Source organism: Dermatophagoides farinae, chromosome 9 (genome assembly GCF_024713945.1).
Source record: "Dermatophagoides farinae isolate YC_2012a chromosome 9, ASM2471394v1, whole genome shotgun sequence".
Lineage (NCBI taxonomy): Eukaryota > Metazoa > Arthropoda > Arachnida > Sarcoptiformes > Pyroglyphidae > Dermatophagoides > Dermatophagoides farinae.
Window position 1 is genome coordinate 2,432,223 of NC_134685.1, and position 21,689 is coordinate 2,453,911.

Below are 21,689 nucleotides of genomic sequence, written 5' to 3' on the forward strand. Positions count from 1 at the left end.
TTTGATCCAAAAAAAAGTCGAATGTTTACATATCATTTACGTTTACACGTTCCATTTGTTATTGTTGTCGATTCTGATGGTGGTGGTGGTGGTGGTGAAAAATCCACCAAAAAGAGAAAAAAAAATTTGATCCGATCAATGTTGTTGTTGTTGTTGTATATCATTGACATTTATAAACAATCCGAATCCATTTCCATCATCATCATCATCATCATCATCATCCTAAATATAAACATTTAAATTGAAAGAAACGAATTTCAGTTGGAATTGATCAGAATTTTTTTTTGTTTTGTTTTTGTTTTTGATGTTCATTGTCATAAACAGAGAATTCTGTAGTTACATGGCCACAGGTCCATTTCAGGAGTAGAATTTATTCTCATGAAAAAAAAATTCTTGACGCGGTTCAATTGATTTGAATTATTTTTGTATTTATATTGATTTTAATTTTACAATTTAAAATTTTTTTCTCTACATTTCTATTTTTCAATTAAATTCCAGAAACCAGAAAAAGGAAAATTGTCAAATTCAATTCAATTCAATGATGTTGTGATTGTTGTTGAGCATTGAAATATTTTTTTTTTCTTCAAAAAAAAAAAAAAAAATATTCAATCCAATTCAAGTGGAAAAGAATTTCTTTTTCCTACCCATGGGATAAATTTTTTTGCGACCATATAGAGAAAATGCACACACACACACAGAGGATATAATCATGACGGTTAAATGGATCAAACTTGACATTTTCATTTTCGATTATTTTGTTAACCCAAAAAATGCACAGATTCAAAGTGGATTTTCGATTGTTTTTTTTCTCTCTCTCTCTCTCTCAATTTAAACTTGAAACTTTTTCCATCCATCCATTTCGTTTCGTTTTGTTTGTTATTTTCACTTTGTCAACATAATAGGTGAGCATACGGCAATGTCATTCGATACAGGCAGTTTTGTGTGAACAGAGAGAGAGAGAGAGAGAGAAAATCAAACTTTGACTAATTGAATTTGTTGAATGTATTATTGTGTAACTATTGTTTTGTTTTGTCATGACTTTAGCCATTACCTTGATGTTTCACAACAACAACAACAACAACAAAAAAGTTGATGGATCAAATGTTGCTGTTGTTGTTTTGTTCCCTCTCTCTCTCTCTCTCTCTCTCTCACTCTCTGCAAAATGGTTAATATTGTTGTTGACGAAAAACTGTCAATTTAAATCTCATTTGATGTGCGTTTGTGTGTGTATGAATGCAGTAATGATTCAAATTGATTGGAATTAAGATTTTTTGTTGTTGTTGAATTTTTTTTTTCGGTGGGTAAATTAGCAAATAAAAAAAATGTCAATTGACACACACACACACACAATGAATTTAGATTTTTTTTTTTTTTGATTCAAAATGTGAATTTTATGGAAATGAAAAAAAAAATAACTGAATCTGTTCCATGTCAAAATGAAGAAAAAGTTTTTCAATTTCTACATTCATATAGCCAGTATCTAGTATCAGTGTTTCACAATTGTCTTGTTTCATTTGGATTCAATCAAATTAATTCATGTTGACATCATCACTGTCATCTGTGTTTGATCATAACTTGTTCAATTGTTGATGTGGATTCACAATCACAAATCTGGTGGACAGGCAGTGAATTGTAAATTTTCAAAAATCAAAAAAAAAAAAAAACGAAACGAAAAACGAAAAGCAAACCGGTCAGAGATGAAACCAATGGTCATCGAGAAAAAAAAATTCCATTTGAAATAAAAAAAAACTTGGTGGTCAATCGAAAAATAAATGGCCTCGTTTATTTTTTTTTTTTTTAATTTTAATGTGAATTGGTCAATTCTCAATTTTTTTTCATCTTACAAAAGATTTATATCCATAATCATCATCATTAGAGGGTGTGCCCAGTGTCCATTTTCAGTCATGTATTACTATTATTTATTTATTTGTTTGTTTGGCTTAGAGAATGAAAAACGAAAAAGAAAGAAAAGTTCAAATAATAAAAATAAATTCAATTCGAATGCCTGGCAGAAAATTAAAGATTGAACAACGACAACGACAACAACAGTCCACCTGGAATTACGTAATTTAAAATGTTTTTCTTTTTCCTTTCGAGAAATTTTCAAAAAAAAAACTAACAATTTTTCTTCACACAAAATGGTCAACAACAACAATATTGATGATAATAAAAGCCAAACAAATAAACGAAAAAAAAGAAATCGATTCATTCGAGTGGTTGTGGCAATCGAATGAATGGCCATTGATGATGATGATGATGATGATCATTGATAATGGTGACAATTGTATTATGTGTTTGTGGAGAAAAAAAAACCTAAAAAAAACGGTTAAGCGGTCAATCAGTCCATTCATTCGCTGATATATCACCATACACACACATGAAATAATAAATGACCAATTGAAAATTAAGAGGAAAAGAATGGGAAAAAATTTTTTTTTCATTTTCAAATTACGTAATCGATCACCATTTTAACCATTTTTACCGCTTTTCACTTCTGGGTGTGTGCAGTGAACGAAGAAAAAAAAAATTCAGTGATTGAGTGACTGTTTTTTTTTTGACTTGAATTCGAATGAATGAATTCAAATGAAAAAATCGTTGAAAGAAACTTTCAATCGACACACACACACACTCAACACCCAAATGATATAATTGGATAAAATCGATACACAGAGCTACAAAAATCCAGATGGAATGCTATTTATTGATCATGATGATGATGATGATGATGATGACTAAGAGGTTCCAGAAACAACAACAACTACAACAGAAACAGGCAAGATTAAATTGGACATAATCAATCTTGTTTATTGGGATCTTCTTGTTGTTGTTGTTGTTGTTTTTTTTTGCCCAATGGTCCCTTTTTGTTTGTATGTATGAGAGTTAGAAAGTGAGGTCAGGTTCCCTCGTTGTTGTTGTTTTCCCGATTCAAAATGGCCAATTTTCGTTTTCGTTTTCAAATCTGACCGATTAATCACCGATTCGTTAACCACTGTGTGTGTGTGTGTATGTGTTTTGTGTTAAATGATGATGACGATGATGATGGTCGATACGGTTTTTGTTCCATATCAAATTCCCTGGGTTTTTTTTTGGTTTTGGTTTTGGTTTTTAGTTTGTATCCACAATAAAACCAGGATATTTTACGTGACAAATTGTTGCCAATTTTTTTCCATCATCATCATCATCATCATTTGATGTTGTTCAATTGTTGTTATGAATCCCATAAGAATAAATAGTAACAACAACAACAACAACAACAAATCTAATCCAATCTTTTCATCATCATCAATTGACCTCTAGAGTATTTTTTTTTTTGTTAAAATTTCACACTAATCATCATCATCATCCATTGTTCCATTCTTTTTCAATAGATAACATATGTTTTCGTTTGTTATTTTTTTCCATAAACACTGATGATGATGACACTGGTGACAAAAAAAAAAATTTAAATTTTTTCTCCTTCAACACTGAAAAAAAAAAATTTTTACACTGTCACTGAAAAAGCATTGCAATTGTCAACGAATTGGCCAAGTCGTCGTATCCTATGGAAAAAAAAGAAAATTTCAAGAATCAAATGCTGTGAATCAGTCCATCCAACCATGATAATAATAATAATAATAAAAGTGAATCAAATCAAATAAAAACCAAAAAAAAAACCGGATGAATAAATGAATGAGAATCAGAGAGAGAGAGAGAGAAGAGAGAGAGAGAACCCTTTTAACTAAATTGCAAAGCCAACCAGAAACAAAACCAGTAGCAGCAGTAGCAACAGAAAAACATCAAACCAACCGACCGACCGACCGACAGAATCCATCCATCTATCTATCTAGCGTTTCATTTTCAACAACAACAACAACAACAATCAGAATCCATTAGCGTATACACTATCGCGTTTTAGAGTTAAAGAATTGATTTGCAGAAATGCAAAAAAAAAAAACGAAAACGAAAAATTTTTTTTTCAACCGCTTAAAAGTTAAAATGACGAGTAGAGAAAAAAAAATGTTTAAAAAAATGGCGTGCAAAAAAAAAAAAAAAAAATAGAAAGGGATGTGTGAACAGCAATGATGATGACGACGACGAAAAAAAAGTCAACTTTTTTTTTGTTTCCAAAGTGTGAAAAAAACTTTTTGACTAACTGACTACTTTACTGTACTACTGTACTAAGATTGAATTGAAATTTAGAAATTGAAATGAATGAGTTGGCCAACAAATGCCAAAGGTTATTAAATGATCATTATTATATATACACATCAAACACGCGTGTATGAATCAAACAAGGACTGATCCATGTGTGTATATGGAACTGATTGATAAAAAAAAAAATTTTTCCTTTCAACCGGCAAACATTTTACATCATCATTATTATTTGATTATATCACACACACACCAACAACAACGAATGGATCGATGGTTGAAATTATATTTTTTTTTATCATCGTCGAATGAACGAAAAAAAAACGGTAATGAACGATTCTTGTAACAAGAATTTTTTTTTTACATTACATTTTGTTTGATTGATTCAATGATGCGTGATTGGTAATAATAATAATAATAATAATGAATGATAATAGTGATTCACTAACATTTGACATTTATAGCGATCCATAATGTTTTCAAATGAATGAATGAATGAATGAATGAATGACACATTTACGAATGATGATAAGGTATCTTTTGTTGTTGTTGTTGTTGCCATTGAAACCATCTCTCTCTCTCTCTCTCTCTCTTGCTCAAATCAAGAATTCCAAGAATAACAATTTGACAATGAGGAATTCCATTTATTCTGGTCTCTCTCTATCTCTCTCTCTCATTGATTCAATGTGATTTTTTCCATCAAACAAACAAACGAGAATAAAAAAAAATGTCAAATTAGACAATAAAATTGTCATCATCATCGTCATCATCATCCCATTTATGAGTATGAAATAAAAATTCCATTGAAAAAAATTTTTTTGCGATTCGATACACAATGATCATCAATGAAATTCTGCTAGAATCAGAATTACATTACTTATCTTACATCACGAAATTGGTTCAATCAGATTATTCGCATCGAATGTAATCATTAATTTGGATCAATTTCACAAGCACACGGTTATTGACATTTGAAGTGAACAAACAAAAAAAATTTTCATTAAAAATTCAGTGAAAAAACAACAACAACAACAACCAAAATTGGAAACAAAAATTGCTGCAATTTTTCTTTTCTTCTTCTTTTTTTTCGATTTCAAACTTTAAGTTTTTTTTTTTGTTTTTGTTTTGCCCAAATTACAACACACACACACACACACACATACAATGGATATACTTGATCCTGGAACGAGAATACAGTAGTGGTAGTGGCAAAATTGTTATCGAAGGATTAGTAGTGGTTGTGATGTGATCAAAATAAATATTTATTCAAACAAATTTCGTTTCTACCAAATTGACTTAATTCCAAACAACAACAACAACAAAAAATGAACGTTTTTTCATAAATAAATACTTTACACATTTATATGTGTCATATATCTATTGACACATTATGTATTCTGTTGATCATCATGAAACTAAAACTAAACATATTTCCCACTTGATTCTTGTTCATTTTCTCACATTATATATAGTCAATTGGTGGTGATCCAACAAACAAACAAACAAATGAATTAGATACGTAAATTAAGAGAATATTCTGGTGAACATCTGAGTCATACACACACACATACACACACACAATGAAATGTATCAAAAGAAAAAAAAATTTTGGTTTTCCAGATTCACGCTTGTATGTATTAAGTAGTGAATATGAATGATTGATTGATTGATCGATTGATTAATATCCTATTCGGATAGCAGTGGAAAATGATTCAGAAATTAACCGATTTTTTTTGAAAATTTTATGGCTCATAAATTATCACACACACACACATAAAATTCTATGAAAAAAAAATATAACCAAATCATGAAATTTTTCGTAACGGTAAAAAATATACACACACATACACCGAGTGTAAAAGAGTGAATGAAATGACAAGTCTCTAAATGGCTATATATAATTTGTTCTAGTTATTCATACATTGATGATGATGATGGTGAAAAATATCTGTTTTCATACCATTTAAACAAATCGTGTATTCCACACGAATCCATTGCGAATAATAACAAACAGAACAACAACAACAACAACAACGACAACGACAACAACACGAACGACATTAATTGGGTGCCATAAAAATGTGTGTTTTATGTTTTTTTTTGGCTTTGGTTTTGGTTTTGTCATCATCATTATTATCGTGTGATGTGATAAATGTGATGAAAAATCGAAAAAAAAAAATTTTTTGCGTGGACACCACATTTGTTTTTCCACTATAATATGGGCAATAATGTTCGCTTCAATTGATTGGCCATATTGATGATGATGATGAATTTGTCAATGTGTGTATATTGTACATATGTATGTATAGAGAGAACCAAGTTCTGTTTCTGGAACCAAATTACAACACCACATTTTGACATGAATTAGAGAGAGATTATTGAGAATGCAAAGTTGAACAACAACAACAGCTGCTTTCATTCTCTATAGATCCAATTGTGGTTTCAACGATGACGATAACGATGACGACGACAAATAAAAAAAAAGTCAACACATCAGAATCTTGTTTTTTGTTGTTGCTGTTGTTGTTGTGGTTTTCAAATGAATCTTTCAATGTGGATATATGTTTGACATTATTTTTTTTTTTTCGTTTGTGCATGTGCATGTTCATTGTTGGCCGCTGTAATTAATAAATCAAGTGAAATGGCATTTTTTTTTGTTTCTTGTTTATTTGTTAAAATAATATAAAGGTCATATATTAATCAAATAATATAGAATGAAAACAGAATACATCAACAGAATCGCAGTGTTGACACGCCTATTCTAGAGATTGAACGAACCATATGACGGTAAATGACTGCTGTTGTCACGGTTTTTTTCGTCGTTGTCGTTGTTGTTTCAAAATTCAAATGTTCAATTTTTAATTTCTATTTAAATGAGAATGAAAATTAAAAAAAAAACACAATGGAATCAAGAAACAAAAAAAACAAGAATCCCCTCAAACTTACGTGTAAATCTAATTTCTACAACCACATCCAACAATCGTGTGTGTGTGTGTGTGTGTGTTTGGTAATTGGAAACCGGCTGTTGTCAGAAAAAAATGTTGCTTTGGTTTGCGTTTTTTTTTATTTTCACATTTTGTGGTTTGATTTTTATTATCATCATCATATAAATCTTGCCTATTGCTGCTGCTGTGGCTGCGAGATGTTTCACAGTTTTTTTTCCATTTGGAACGTAGAAAAAAAAATCATTTTTTACGATCTAAAAAGAGCGAGAGATGAAATTCTTTTAAAATTCACCTTTTTTTCTGGCCATCTGCACAGCCTGTAAACATTTTATACATTGACCTTTTTTTTCTGCTGTAAAAACATCATCATCATCATCATTCATATGCCACTTGAAATTTGATTCAATAAAAAAAAAATCCAGTGAAATTGGAGGATGGTCAAAAATGAACCTTTACAAATTGACAAATTTGATTTGGGGCACAACAGCACAGAAGAAAAAAAAAGTCAAAAAGTTTTTACTCATTTTGGATCAATTGTGTGTGTGTGTGTGTGTGTGTGTGTATGGATGTGGAGAGGTCTATTGTATTCATTCAAATTCACACACACACACACAAACACACAAGTCACTTATCGGCTAAACTAAGTGGAACATTTTCATTTTCATTTTCATTTTCATTTTTTCATTTCTGTTCACACATTTTTTCCACAAATAATATACAAAATTCGATTCGATCTGTTATTTTTCCATTCATTCATTCATTCATCGATTTGTGACATTTTTTTTCCATTCTCTCTTATCATAGAGGCGGTTTTTCACCGATGATAATCACCGATATATATGGCAAATCACCGTTTTGACTTTTTGATTTTTTTTTTCTCATTTGTTGTTGTTGTCGTTGTTGTCGTCGTTGTCGTCGTTGTTGTTGTTAATCGATCCAAAATAATATATAAGTGACTGACGTCAATAATTTCGTGGATCATTTCTCTCTCTTTCTCTCTGGTTACCTTTTTTTTTGTTCACAGTCAAAATTTTTTTCAGTGTTTCTCTCTCTCTCTCTCATACTCATTTACCATTTTGACTAATTGTGACGTTTTCTCTCTCTCTCTCTCTCTCTCTGTCTTGGTGACAATTGAATAGCGACGGCAGTAATCGCAGTGGTTATTGTTAACCATTTTAATTTTTTTTGTTTTGTTTTGTTCTCACATCAAAAAATCTAATTGGTGTGATTGTTTCCGCCATTTTCTCTCACCCTGTCTCTGTGTGTATGTGTGTGAAATAAATTAAAATGACAAATTGACCACACCTAACCACTGTAGACAATCAATCAGTAATAATAGTAGTAGTAGTAATAGCAGTGGTATTGAAAATTTGAATGAAAAACTTAATTACACTTGATTTGAGTTAATTAATCACATTGATGACAAATGAAAAAAAAAAATTTTTCAGTCCATTGATTGAATTCTCAGGTGAATTGTATACACGTACACGTACACGTGTGTGTGTGTGTACACGTATACAATTGGTTCATCTCATATTTTCAGATGATGATCAATTCGGGTGCTTACAAAATTTTCTATTCATTGTCAATAATCGATAAGTGGTGTGTTCGGCTACTGCTGCTGCTGCTGGTCGTGATGGTATCATGTCAAAAATCAATGAATTGAGCGTTTTAAAATATGAAATTTAAAAAAATTCATATGGTCGGTTTAGTTTGTGACAAACCCAAAGATCAAAAAGTCAATTTTGAACCAACAAAAAAAAAATTAATCAACAAACTTGTTGTTTGTTGACACAGATGGTTTTTTTTCGAACAAAAAAAAATGGCGGCTGATGATAAAAAAAAAGATGAATGTGCGTGTGTGAAATTGATATTCAAACTTCGGTAACTGAAAAAAATTCTTCAATTTTTTTTTTTTTTTTTTTGGTAACACGAATCGAATTTCATTCGAAGAAATTTTTTTTTTTCAAAATCAAAAAAAAAAAATGACTTAAATGACTTGTCAATTGAGCTACTACTGCTACTACTACTACTACTAAGCACCCAGTGATAATTTTTTTTGTCCACTTGCAGCATTGGTGGCAGTAATGGTCAGTTAAACTTCCAGAAGCTAAATAAAAATAAAAAAAAACAAATTCGTAATGGTCAATTGCCGAAAGTCGATAATTTATTTTTCTTTTCTGCTTACTTTACATGAATTTTTTTTTTGTTCAGTTCAACTCAATAGTTTGATGATGATGATGATGATGATCTTTATTGGATCAATTTCAAAATGACCAAATACCGCCTAAAACCATTTATAACACTCATTCACTGTAATAGAAATTGATTCCCTCTCTCTCTCTCTATCTATCTATCTATCTATCTCTATCTATTCAATTCATTCTCTTTTGGTGTTGTGTAAATGGTGTAAAAGATAACCCACTTGAAAATGAAAAAAATTTTTTGATACCGTTAAATGTCATCCACCTTATGTACGTAGTACACACTTGGTGACAATATATTTCAACAACAACAACAACAACGACAACAACAATGTGATAGATATATATATAGTGAGAGATGATGATGATGACAAATAGAAAAAGCCGAAAAAATAAATGTCAATCCAATAACAGTTTGACATACACACACACACACACACAACAGTACCAGATCGAGAGAGAAAGAAAGAAAGAAATGAAAAAAAAATCACCGAAACCAGAAAGTACCAGAAACATTTACCCATTATATGTGTATATATATATATGGCCAACAAAATGTGATGACAATGAATGAATTTTTTCCTTTTTTTTTCTTTTTGATTTTCACAAGTTTTTGTCACTGCACTGTGTGTGTGTGTGTGTGTGTGTGTGTGTGTGTGTGTGTGTGTGTGTGTGTGTGTGTGTGTGGAAGATTGAAAAGCAGCCTACATTGAAACCAAACACAATTGTGGGGTGACATTTAGATTTTTGCTTTCTTTCTTTCTTCTTTTCCACAAATTCAATTCGATTTGGATCGATAAAAAAAATCCTTGTATTATTCAGAAATTCAATTTTCATTCAACGACCAAAGTTTACAAACCAACAAAATAAAGCCAATTTGCCCAAATTTGAATTTTGTTATTATTGTCATTGATTTTTTTTCTTTCTTTCTTTCTTATGCTCTAAATGTCAACCTTTTTCTTTTGTTACCTAAATTACCGTTTTTTTTTGTATTCTTTGTCCAGTGGACCCGATCGTTTTATTTTATTTTTTTTTTTTTTTTGGTTAAAATGAGAAGAAATTGGTGGATTCATATCACACAAATAGTGAGCGCCTTCAAATGGAACAAAATTTTCTAATCATCATCATGATCATGATGGAAAAAAAGGCGAAAAAAAATCGTAAATCGTCCGTGTAATAAGCGCGTCTATTTTTTTTTCACAATAATGATGACGATGATCCTTCCAATTAGATTCAATTAAAATTACCATTTACATACATACATACACACACACACACACACTGGTAGTATAGTGGTAATAAGTGGGGGCTGGTTGTTTTTTTTCCTTTTTTTTGAATATAAAGAAAAATCAATCAAATTGAACGAATCAAATTAATCACAGTGATGATGATGATCAATAAAAAGGTATTGGATTTGCTTTTGGATTTTTTCATCATCAAATTTAAATTCAAAGAAAAAAATGGAGAGAAAAAAATTGGGCCATCAATTATCAAGAAAAAAAAATAGGAAAAATTCGAAATGATCCAGGATCTCCAGTATTTTTTTTTCTCAAGTGGTTCCACACACACACACACACATATTGTTGTTACAATTTTTAGTTTGTTGGTTAATGCAGCTTGTTTCCTGAAATAAAAAAAAAAATTCAAGTATCCATATCCAATATATATATGTATATGGAGAAAAAAAAACATGAAAATGAAATGAACAAAATGAACACACAAACACACGGACACTCGACAATTGTTATTAAAAAAAAAAAAAAAAAATTTCTTCCATTCTTTGTTCGTTTGTTCTGGTTGTTATTTTTTTTTTGTTCATTTCATTTCTCCTGTTTATACTTCTTTTTTTTCAGGATTTTCACGCAAGTGTTGATGGGTCTTTTTTGTTGTTGTTGTTGTTGCTGTTGTTGTTGTTGTAATTTTTTTCCGGCCTTCACAATAACAAACACATAATCGATGGCGTCAACAATAACAACAACAAATCGATAAAATGGACGTGAAACAAAAACAAAAAAAAAATATTCATATGTGATGCGAAATGTAAATCCTTGTAGCTAGAATTACAAGAATTGTGCATCAGTAATGATGATGATGATGATTCCAAAATCCGAAATCTGAAATCTGAGAGAAGTTTTGTTTTGGTCAAACAATCACATCATTAAGTTTTGAATGTATTAAAAACATACGATGACGATGATCATGATGATGATGATGGTCATCAATTGTGGATTGTGGATGTATGAATGGTATACATTTGATAAGGAAAAAAAATGGGAAAAAAAGAATCCATCGATTTGACTTTTAAAACACATGAACAAAGTCGATGGTTTTTTTTTTTGCTTACAGTAATTCGTGATGAGAATTTCATATATATTTGTCTTTTGTCTGTCTCAAAGAATTCGAAATGGAAATAGAATATGAAAATGCTGGAATAATCATTGGTTGAAAGTAAATGGATATATGAAGTGAAAAAAAAAATTTTTCGTTTTGTTTTTTTGATTCATGATGGTGATTCTTTTTGGCAATTTCTGGATTATTCAAGTATCTCTGCCTGCCTGTGTGTGTGTGTGTGTGTGGGAACGATGAATGAATGAATGACCAAATGGAACGAATGAATTGAATGAATGAATGAATGAATGGATGACCATGATTTGATCTTGTTGTTGTTTTTGAACGGAAAAAAGAATTTTTTTGGGCAATAAATCAGCTGTCCATTTTTTTTTTGGCTTTTGAATTTGTGAATCATAATGATGATGATGATGATTATTCGAATGGAAAATGAGCGGAAAACGAGTATAAATTGCAATGTCGTTGATTTTTCTTTTGTTTTGGTTTGTGGTTTAGAATAGAAAAAAAAGAAGGTATCGGTCTTGAATAATTTGGTCATCATGATGATGATTATGATTGAATCGATAGACCAGTGAATATATAAACCACTGACCAGCCAACCAACACCCGTAGAAATGGCAATCATGCGAATTGATGTGGAATTTGTTCAGTAAAGAGAATGAATAACAAAAAAAAAGTCAATTGGTTATCCAACCAGAAACAAAACACGAATCCAATGGCCAAACAAGATGATGACTGATTCATTTGATCGAATGAATAAATTTATTGGGAAATTTTTGTCTGTAATACGTTTACGTGGTGGTGGTGGTCATAAATCATCCTTTCCAGAAGATAAGAACCAGGAACAATGATCACGATGAATCGTTGAACGCGTAAAACACGAATAGAATTTTTTTATTTCGGAGAAAATTATTCCAAACAGAATTTTTGGCGTCATCTATCGTCGTCGATGGATATAAAGATCCAATCCTTTTTTTATCGTATCGATACAATCGATATTTAGTGAACATGTTTTCTGTTTATGTCATGTTCCATTTTATTATAAAATTCATCATTCGATCTTGTTGATGGTAAAAAAAAATTTGATTGACTGTTTTTTTTTTGAATAGTTTTTACTCATTTCCGATTTATAATTATATCGGCCATATGTACAAAAATCATTTGTGATCTACCATACAAACAAAACAAAACAACAAAACAATCAATCAATCAATCATCACAATTAATCCATTTAATCCACAATAAGATCGAATCGAAAAAATTTGAGAGAAAAAAAAAATGAGACATTTTAATGAATTACTTTTGTATGTGATATTGTTGAAATTATTATGTCAATTTGTCGATTGTCTTTATGAAGATCAAATTGGAAAATTTGATTGGCGACAACAGTTTGTTGGACGTGTCGATCATGTTCTTCGAGCTTCTGGTATGTATGAATCATCATTTATTTGATTGAATTAATTGTTTTTTTTTATTTCATTTTATTTTACAATTTGTGTCACAAGATATATGGCAAGATCATCAATTGTTAATCACATCATCGCATAGTGGTTCATTATCTGGTCTATATCTTCGAAATGGTTCGATAAATTGGCGACATTTATTGGAAAGTTCATCAATAGATTTTCTATCATCATGGCCAAAATCAGCAAATTTTTCTTGTCCAGTATTATCGGTGAATGGACGTGGCCGTTGGATTCGTTGTTGGAAAACGTCCGGTGTTCTTTTATCTGAACATTTTTTACCTGATGATTTTGTTAATGAAATTGAAAAAGATCCTAGGTTTGTGTTGTCAATGTTTTTTTATTAGTATTCGTTGTTGAACTTGATTGGTTAATTTTTTTTTCCATTTTTCAGTAATTATGACTCATTATTTGCAATGATTCGTCGTGGTGCTCAACAAAAACCGGCATTATTGATAGCGAAAATTTCCCGTACAAATTATCTAATTGAATTTTTTCATTATCAATTTCAATCAAAAGAATTACAATCGATAGCCCGATTAATGGCCGGTAAATGGTTGGATAATAGTGAATGTCATATGATCAATGCCGATTATATGATTTGTGTGGATCAAAAAAATCGTGAATTTCAATTTATTGATCTCAATGATGATAAATCATCAACAAGGCAATTTAAACGCATTCCGTTGTCCACATTTGGTTTGACAGCAAACCTTGAGAAAAACAATGATAACAAGATTAGCATACAATTATTACCCGATTTATTTGGTGATAAAACGACAACAATATCGAAATCTAATCATCTAATTTCTAAATATTTTGCCCTAAATCTGGGCAATGGGCAAGGTATTGTGATGTTTAAAATTGTACCCGAGCTTCAAGATAATAATGGTGGTGCTAGTGGTGGTGCCTCAATACGTTTGGTGAAAATATTTCCATATGCCATACGTGTTACAATCATTCCGTTGATCTCATCATCACAAGAACCATCAATTAACATTACATCCAGCCGTAATAACGAGACGGATAACTTGGAATTTGGAGTGGCTGTTTTATTTACAAAATCGGATGCAATACCATATGAAGATCAACGTGATGCTCAAAATCAGCAAAAAGTTTTTGCCATTAAATTGGCCATATTTCATCTGGAATCTTGGGCTGAAGTTACATCGATTTCATCGAAATCAATATTATTTGAATTTGGTGGAAAAAATTCACTTTCACCAATTGCATCGAATGGTAAACTAGTCAAACGTTTAGATCAACAATGGCAAATTGATCGATTCGAAATTATTCCAATTCGAACAATGATACAGAATAGCCGTTCTGGACGTGATCAATTTCGTTATACATATAAAATGTTAATAACAACTGTCGATGGAACATTGATTGTAACAAATCTGATGGGTAAAATCAATTGGGCACGTGAAGAAGCATTGGCCGAAATAAATAGTCTTGTAATACTTGATCTACCACTATCTGAAGATGATGCAACATTGGAACAAGAATATGGATTTGATGAACGTAATACAAATATTATATCAATGTTTGTACATCGTATTAAATCACAATTATTACAATTAATGTCATTCATACGGCAAACTCAACATAGTTTAATGCATAGTATGACAATATTGAAACGTTCTCAACATCGTAATCAACAACAATTGGATGATGAAAATTCACATTATTCTAATATTGATCAAGATGATTCTCAACCGACAAATCAATTTGATGATGATGATGACGAAGAAGAAGAAGTATTGATTCGTGATTATTTTGGTTTCCATAAAGTGATTATTACACGAACAAAATCGGGAAAAATATTTGCCTTGGATACAATAACTGGCCGTGTTATATGGTCACGACATGAACCTTGGTTAGCTGTACAAAATAATGATGTACAATTTCCAATATGGATACAACGAACCAATGCTCATTATCCACATTCAGCTGTTTGTACCATATTGAATGATTATGATGATCATCGTACATTTCTTTATTCATTTGATCCGGTCACTGGAACCATACTGGATTCACATTGGTTACCATATCGTACTATACAAGCAATGTTAATACAAACAGTGCATGATGAAGAATTTCAGCGACCATTATTATTATTTGATTCTGAATATAATGCACATTTATATCCAGAAACAATAATGACAAAGAAATTATTTGCAAATGTAGCTGCAAATCATTTTATGATGATGGTGAATAAAACCGATGCATTATTGACTGGTTATAGTTTCGGTGCTACCACTGATGATGATGGTCCCAAAGCAAATCCAATATGGAGTTTTCGACTTCCACATGAAATTAATAAATTAATATCGATTAAATCATTATTTAAACGGCCACATGAAAATGTTCATTCACAAGGCCGTGTACTTGGTGATCGTAATGTTCTTTATAAATATTTGAATCCAAATCTTGTGGCCATATTGGTCGAATCATTGGATACACAGGAAAAATGTAAGTTGAAAAATTTGAATTCAGGTTTTTTTGGCTATAAATTTTTTTTTATCCGTTTAGCACTTATAACAATGTATTTAATTGATTCAATTACCGGCAATATTATCTATTCAATTGTACATCGACGTACACGTTGCCCTTGTCAGGTGGTTCATTCGGAAAATTCAATCATTGTAAGCTTGATTGATTGGTTTGTTTTGATTCTAATTTCTTTCTGTTTTTTTTCTCTTCCATTTTTGTTTCAGTATTCATATTATAATGATAAAATGCGTCGTAATGAAATATCATCCATTGAATTATATGAAGGTTTTAATCAAGTAAATTCGACGGCATTTTCATCGATTGGTCGCGATTTATGGGCCATACCAAGTGTTGAACAAAAATCGTTCATCTTTCCTACCGGTATTGGTATAATGACCGATACAGAAACAATGAAAGGAATCACTAGTAAACATATCTTAGGTACGGTTTTTTCAATGATTTTTTTTTGTGGTTGGATTTCATAATTCATTTATTTAAAATTTAGTTTCATTACCAACTGGTGGAATATTAGAATTACCACGTGCCTTTTTGGATCCACGTCGGCCTATAAAACCAACACAGGAACATGCCGAAGAAGGTCTTATTCCATATGTACCTGAATTGCCTATACCTTCGGAAACAATTATCAATTATAATCAAACAGTTTTTGCTATACGTGGTATTGTAACTGCACCAGCTAGTCTGGAATCAACATCGCATATCTGTGTCTATGGTATCGGTATGTTTTTTTATCTGTTATTAAAGTTTTACATATATAAATAAATTTATTATAATCAATCATCATTTCTTTTTTTTCTTTATCACATATATCCATCTCCAGATATTTATTATACTCGTGTAACACCATCAAAAACATTTGATATTCTTAAAGATGATTTTGATCATTTACTTATTATGGCCGTTTTATTATTATTAATCATAATGTCTTATTTGGTTAAATATTTGGCTGCAAAAAAATCATTGAATGCTGCTTGGAAATGAACCATATATATATTCTGACTATTCACAATTATAATAGTCTAGTCATCAATCACTTGAAATCTAGAAAATTTAATTCAAAACTTCAAAAAAAACGTCCCAGTAGAAAATCATTCTATTCATCTTTTTCATTTTCAGCCATTTTTTTTATACTGTCAAATTCAAAAACAAAAACAAAAAAACATAAACTATTTGTATATGTATAAATTACATTTTTGGTACACAAACACACACACACACACACACACACACACAGATTATTAATCAGATATGTAACAAGTGGATATAAAAAATTTAAAAAAAAAAAATAAAAATAAAAAAAAATTACAACATGTACATCATCAAACATCATCATTTGATTTGAATTTTCTGATAATTTTTTTTTTTTGGTTGATTTTTATCATCATCATGATGGTTGATCAAAGGAGAAAAATAAATAAAAAATTTATATTGGGGGCGTCAAAGTCCATTGTGTGTGTTTGTGTGTTGTTGTTGTTTGTTGTCATTTGCATAGTAAATGTTTTTTTTTTTCATCTGATTTTTTTTTTATCATAAAAATTTGTTTTTTCTTGTTGCTGATTTGTTGATTGATATTGTTGTTGTTGTTGTTGTTGTTGTTGTTGTATTGCCGGTATCGTTGGTAACACAAACAGAAACGATTGGTAAAAAAAGAAAAAAAAATTTATCGATAAAAATTATTTTATTTGAAACACTGTAGACAAAAAATAATATGTATAGGTAACTGTATAAGGTGGTTTTTATTTGATGACAACAGTAAAAAAAAAAGAACATCGTCATTCAAAATCACCGTTAAAATTGTTGAATTTGTGTGTGTATAAGTGAAATCTAGGAAATCTTTTCTCATTGACCAATTTTTTTGTTGTTGTTGTTGTTGTTATTTTTATTGATTCAAATTATATAGACGATTAATCAATCAATCAATCGATTTGGCTGTTCTTGTTTTTTTTATTGTCTTTTTTTTTGTGGTAATCCATAAGTAAACAACAACAATGACACTCGAAGATTCAATTACAAATAATTCTCATTCAATAATTTCTATGACTGAAAGTAGCCGTCGAACAACAAATAATAATAATCATCATCATCATCATCATGTACGTGGATTACCATATTTATTACGACAAACATCACGATCAATGTCACAGCCAACAATACCTGGTGGCAATAATCGATATCGTTGTCCACATCGTGAAAGAGTACAACATCGTCATCGTATGATGATGTATACTACAATGCCAACAACAATTAATCAACAACAACAACAACAACATTCATGTACGGAAATTGATATAAATAATAATAATGAAAACGTAAATCGTATGGCATGGTATCGAACAAAAATTTGGTTACAATATTTAGCGACTATTGCAATACGTTTTATACCATTATTAATATCAACAATAGGTGTCATCTGTTTATTAGCATTTTTAATTGATTATGAATTTGCATTGATTATATTCAATATAACATTGATGATTATATTGGTTATTGTTATAATTTTTATTGTTTATACATTCATTATGTTTTATATTTATCGTAAACATTCTGATCGGCTACATCAAACACGTCGGAATCGTAGTAATAATAATAATAATAATAATCAAAATCCTGGTAATAATCAACAACAAACAACAACAACAACAACACAAAGACAGCAACAACAACAACAACAACAACGGAATCGTAGTTATAGTACAAATCCAAATGATTTAATAAATCATCATCATAATCACAATCATCCAACTATATTAACAACAACACCAAGCTATCATGATGATGATGAAAATGAATGTTATAATTGTCGTATGGAACGTTTAAAAGCGACGGATATACCACCACCATATGATCCACCGCCTAAATATGAAGAGCTCAATGTCAATGTTTTATTAGCTGAAACATCAATGGAACAACAACAACGATTATCATCATCACAAACTGAATTAGCACAACAACAACAACAACAACAACAGCAGCCTTTATCAACATCAACAACAACAACAACAAATCAAATCAGCAACGAACACAGTAGCAGTTAATAATATCATCATCCATCATCATCATCATCATTTCAGTGACATAATTTTCCATATAGTAATTCATATTCGTCCATTATCAACACAAAAACAACGACAACAACAACAAGTGTTTACCAACAACAAGTGATAAACAATTTTTTAATCATCATCATAATCGAATGATTATTGATTTACCGTCTTTGGTAATAATCAATCAATCCTCTCTTTCAATCTTATTTCAAAAAAAAACTAGAAGAAAAAATAAATAAAAACTCTGCAAAATAAAAAATAAACATACACTGCAATCAATCAGAAAAATAAAAGAAAAATATCAAAATCAATCAACAAATCAAGCTGTCAAGACGATTATCACCCAAAAATCATTTAATGATCATGATGATCATCATCAATTGTTATAAATATCGTAATAAGAATCATCATGAGTGATCAATTTTATTATTTCTCTTAATTTACTTTCATTTTTTTTTTGCTGTGTTATAATTAGCGATTGTTTTTTTTTGTTTTGTTTTGTTTTATCGAAGAATAAACACCGATGACAACCTATGAATATGAATCATCGACAATCAACAACAACAACAACACGGACAATGGGTAATAATAATAATAATCTACTTCGTATACGTTTAATCATTATAATTATAATGGTCATAATCTGTTTAATTATATTCATTTATAATTGGTTAAATAAATGTCAATTTATACACATATGGATGTCATGTATGTTTTTTCTATTTTTAACCATTGTTTGTTCATATTATACTTATTATTATCATCATCATCATCATGTGAATCATTTACAACAACAACAACAACAACAATCATCATCAATAGCTGGATATCAAAATTTTATTAATGAAAATACAATCAATACAATCAATCGACCGACAATTATTTCGACAATTTATAATAATCATAATCATAATAATCGTCAACATGGTAATGATAATGATATTGTGTATGAAATCGTTGATGATCATCCACCAATATATGAATGGCCACCTAAATATGAAGAATTAAATGTTGAAAATTTAAAAAATTTTTAATTGATTAAAATTTGTTTTACCTTTGATTTTTTTTGTTTGTTTGTTTAGTTTTTATTTTGATTGTTGATTTTAATTATATAATAAAGAAAATGATAATGATGATGATGATGATTGGATCGAACGATCGATTGATTCGAAACTTTGAATTGTCGTCATTCTTTGTTTTGTTTTCGACTTTTGTCATGGCCAATAAAATTATTGTCAATTAATTCGACAATTTTGTTTCGTCTATATTTTTTTTTTTTTTTTTTTGAATGATTAAAATGAAAATTTTTGTTCAAATTAAAAATTTTTTAAAATTAAAATTACCTTTCATCGTCCTCATAGTTGTTGTTTTCAAGTTGTTGTTTTATTTGAACGAAAAATTCTTTGACTTTTGGTTGATGACGAAATTTCTGATCGCACAACTTTGTAATGATGATCGATAAAAATTCAATCCATAAATCCAGATAAATTTCTGGACAATGATCTAATTGAGAATTTTTTGATAAAAATTTCGAAATTTCAAAAACATAATCGTTTGACCTTATTATATCTTTACAATACATGATGGCAATCAATTCAAGATTGTTCCAATAACGATCCAATGAATGTTTTTTATTCATTTCGAATTTTTCACGTATTGTTTCCGAATATTCATCGATTTTATTGTACATTTTTTCATAATCACAAACATCATGATATATACCGGATTCGATACGTTGTTTTAATGAATCGATGATGAATATATTACAATGATCTATCTTTAACATTGATGCAATTTTCATAATCGATACAATAAGATGATCCATTTGATAGGGAAAATGATCGAAAAGTAATTCCAACATTATTTGTATTAATCGTTGACGTTCTGTTATCGATAAACCAATGAACATGTGCAAACGAGATCGACGAAATCGTGCTAAAAATTCATTAGCCGATAATTCACAATATTGATGGAAAAAATTTTTGATATTTATACGCCATTTTTCAATCTGATCTTGTGCAATGAGATCAGGATTTTTTCTATAACAAAACCAACAACTACAAACATCAATTACATTGGCAATTGAATGATCGGCAACTGAATAATCGCCATGTTGAATCGAAACATTCGTATTGTTATCATCATAATTGTTCGAATCAATAGAATTTTCTTCACGACGTAATGTTTCATCATTATTCGATTTTTGTTCAATCAATGTCGATGGTGTTTGTTCTGCATTTTTGTTGTTCGATTTTTGTTCAATCAATGTCGATGGTGTTTGTTCTGCATTTTTGTTGTTCGATTTTGATTCTTGTAGTGGAATTTGTTCAATACATTTTTCAATATCTTTAATCAATGTTTTGATTTGTGATCGAGTATCGATTGAAATCTGTTTGAATTCAAGAATCAATTTTGGTTTATTGCTTTTATCCACATTCGATACAAGTTCATTGTATTCATTATCAATTTTTTTGATTCGAACCAATAAATTCTTCAATGCTTCTTTATCATCATCATCATTATTATTATCATGAAATTTTATACCGATTTCATCAACTTCATTGCTAAATTTCATAAATTTTATCTGCAAATCGAATAATTGTGAATTTTTTCTCGATGATGATGCCATATTAATTAAGATTATGGATCGTTAATGATGAAAATTTCGTTCGTTGTGAAAGTTTTAGAACAAAAAAAAAACCAATTATCACATGTACATTAATATGTCTTATATATATTCGATATACAATGAAACACGCTGAAAGTGCTGCAACCTGCTATTGCTGTGTAAATGACTAATACAATTTTTCTCTTCATTACGCATTACGTGATATGTGTATGGCCACCTACAGGCTTTTCAAGTATTTTAAAAATTGTTTACTCTTGTGTGTATGTGTGTGCGCCTCGAGTTTTTGACTACATCCAAAATCTGCATGATCAAAATAAACCAAAAAAAAAAAAGAAAAAAAAAGAAAGAAAGATGGGTACCGATTCGGAATCGATCAAAAACCCTGATAACGATCGAATATGATGAAA

The 21,689-nt window shown here is 29.9% G+C and overlaps 3 protein-coding genes across 5 annotated transcripts; 2 read left to right on the plus strand and 1 right to left on the minus strand.

The window, feature by feature from the left end:
* The first annotated feature begins 12,666 nt into the window (after positions 1 to 12,666).
* On the plus strand, positions 12,667 to 16,921 carry EMC1 (ER membrane protein complex subunit 1). 2 transcript variants are annotated; one of them, XM_047061729.2, is made up of 7 exons: positions 12,667 to 13,055; positions 13,135 to 13,411; positions 13,487 to 15,567; positions 15,628 to 15,740; positions 15,813 to 16,029; positions 16,094 to 16,327; positions 16,430 to 16,921. In XM_047061729.2, the coding sequence occupies exons 1-7, from the start codon at positions 12,908 to 12,910 to the stop codon at positions 16,588 to 16,590; spliced, it is 3,231 nt and encodes a 1,076-aa protein (XP_046917685.2). In that variant the 5' UTR covers positions 12,667 to 12,907; the 3' UTR covers positions 16,591 to 16,921. The 2 variants fall into 2 exon arrangements, with proteins under 2 accessions (XP_046917685.2, XP_075590079.1); XM_075733964.1 differs by having other exon boundaries at positions 12,668 to 13,055; positions 13,487 to 15,740.
* A 258-nt stretch (positions 16,922 to 17,179) lies between these two features.
* Positions 17,180 to 19,882, plus strand: LOC124497447 (uncharacterized). Of its 2 annotated transcripts, none has more exons than XM_075733894.1 (2): positions 17,180 to 17,325; positions 17,510 to 19,882. In XM_075733894.1, exon 2 carries the CDS (start codon positions 17,598 to 17,600, stop codon positions 18,642 to 18,644), a length of 1,047 nt encoding a protein of 348 aa, XP_075590009.1. In that variant the 5' UTR covers positions 17,180 to 17,325; positions 17,510 to 17,597; the 3' UTR covers positions 18,645 to 19,882. The 2 variants fall into 2 exon arrangements, 1 of the variants encoding a protein (XP_075590009.1); XR_012832401.1 differs by having other exon boundaries at positions 17,307 to 19,361; positions 19,476 to 19,711.
* LOC124497759 (uncharacterized) lies at positions 19,714 to 21,403 on the minus strand. The gene is made up of 2 exons (XM_047061436.2): positions 19,997 to 21,403; positions 19,714 to 19,915 (listed from the first exon to the last, which is right to left on the minus strand). The coding sequence occupies exons 1-2, from the start codon at positions 21,280 to 21,282 to the stop codon at positions 19,840 to 19,842; spliced, it is 1,362 nt and encodes a 453-aa protein (XP_046917392.2). The 5' UTR covers positions 21,283 to 21,403; the 3' UTR covers positions 19,714 to 19,839.
* Between the last annotated feature and the right edge of the window lie 286 nt (positions 21,404 to 21,689).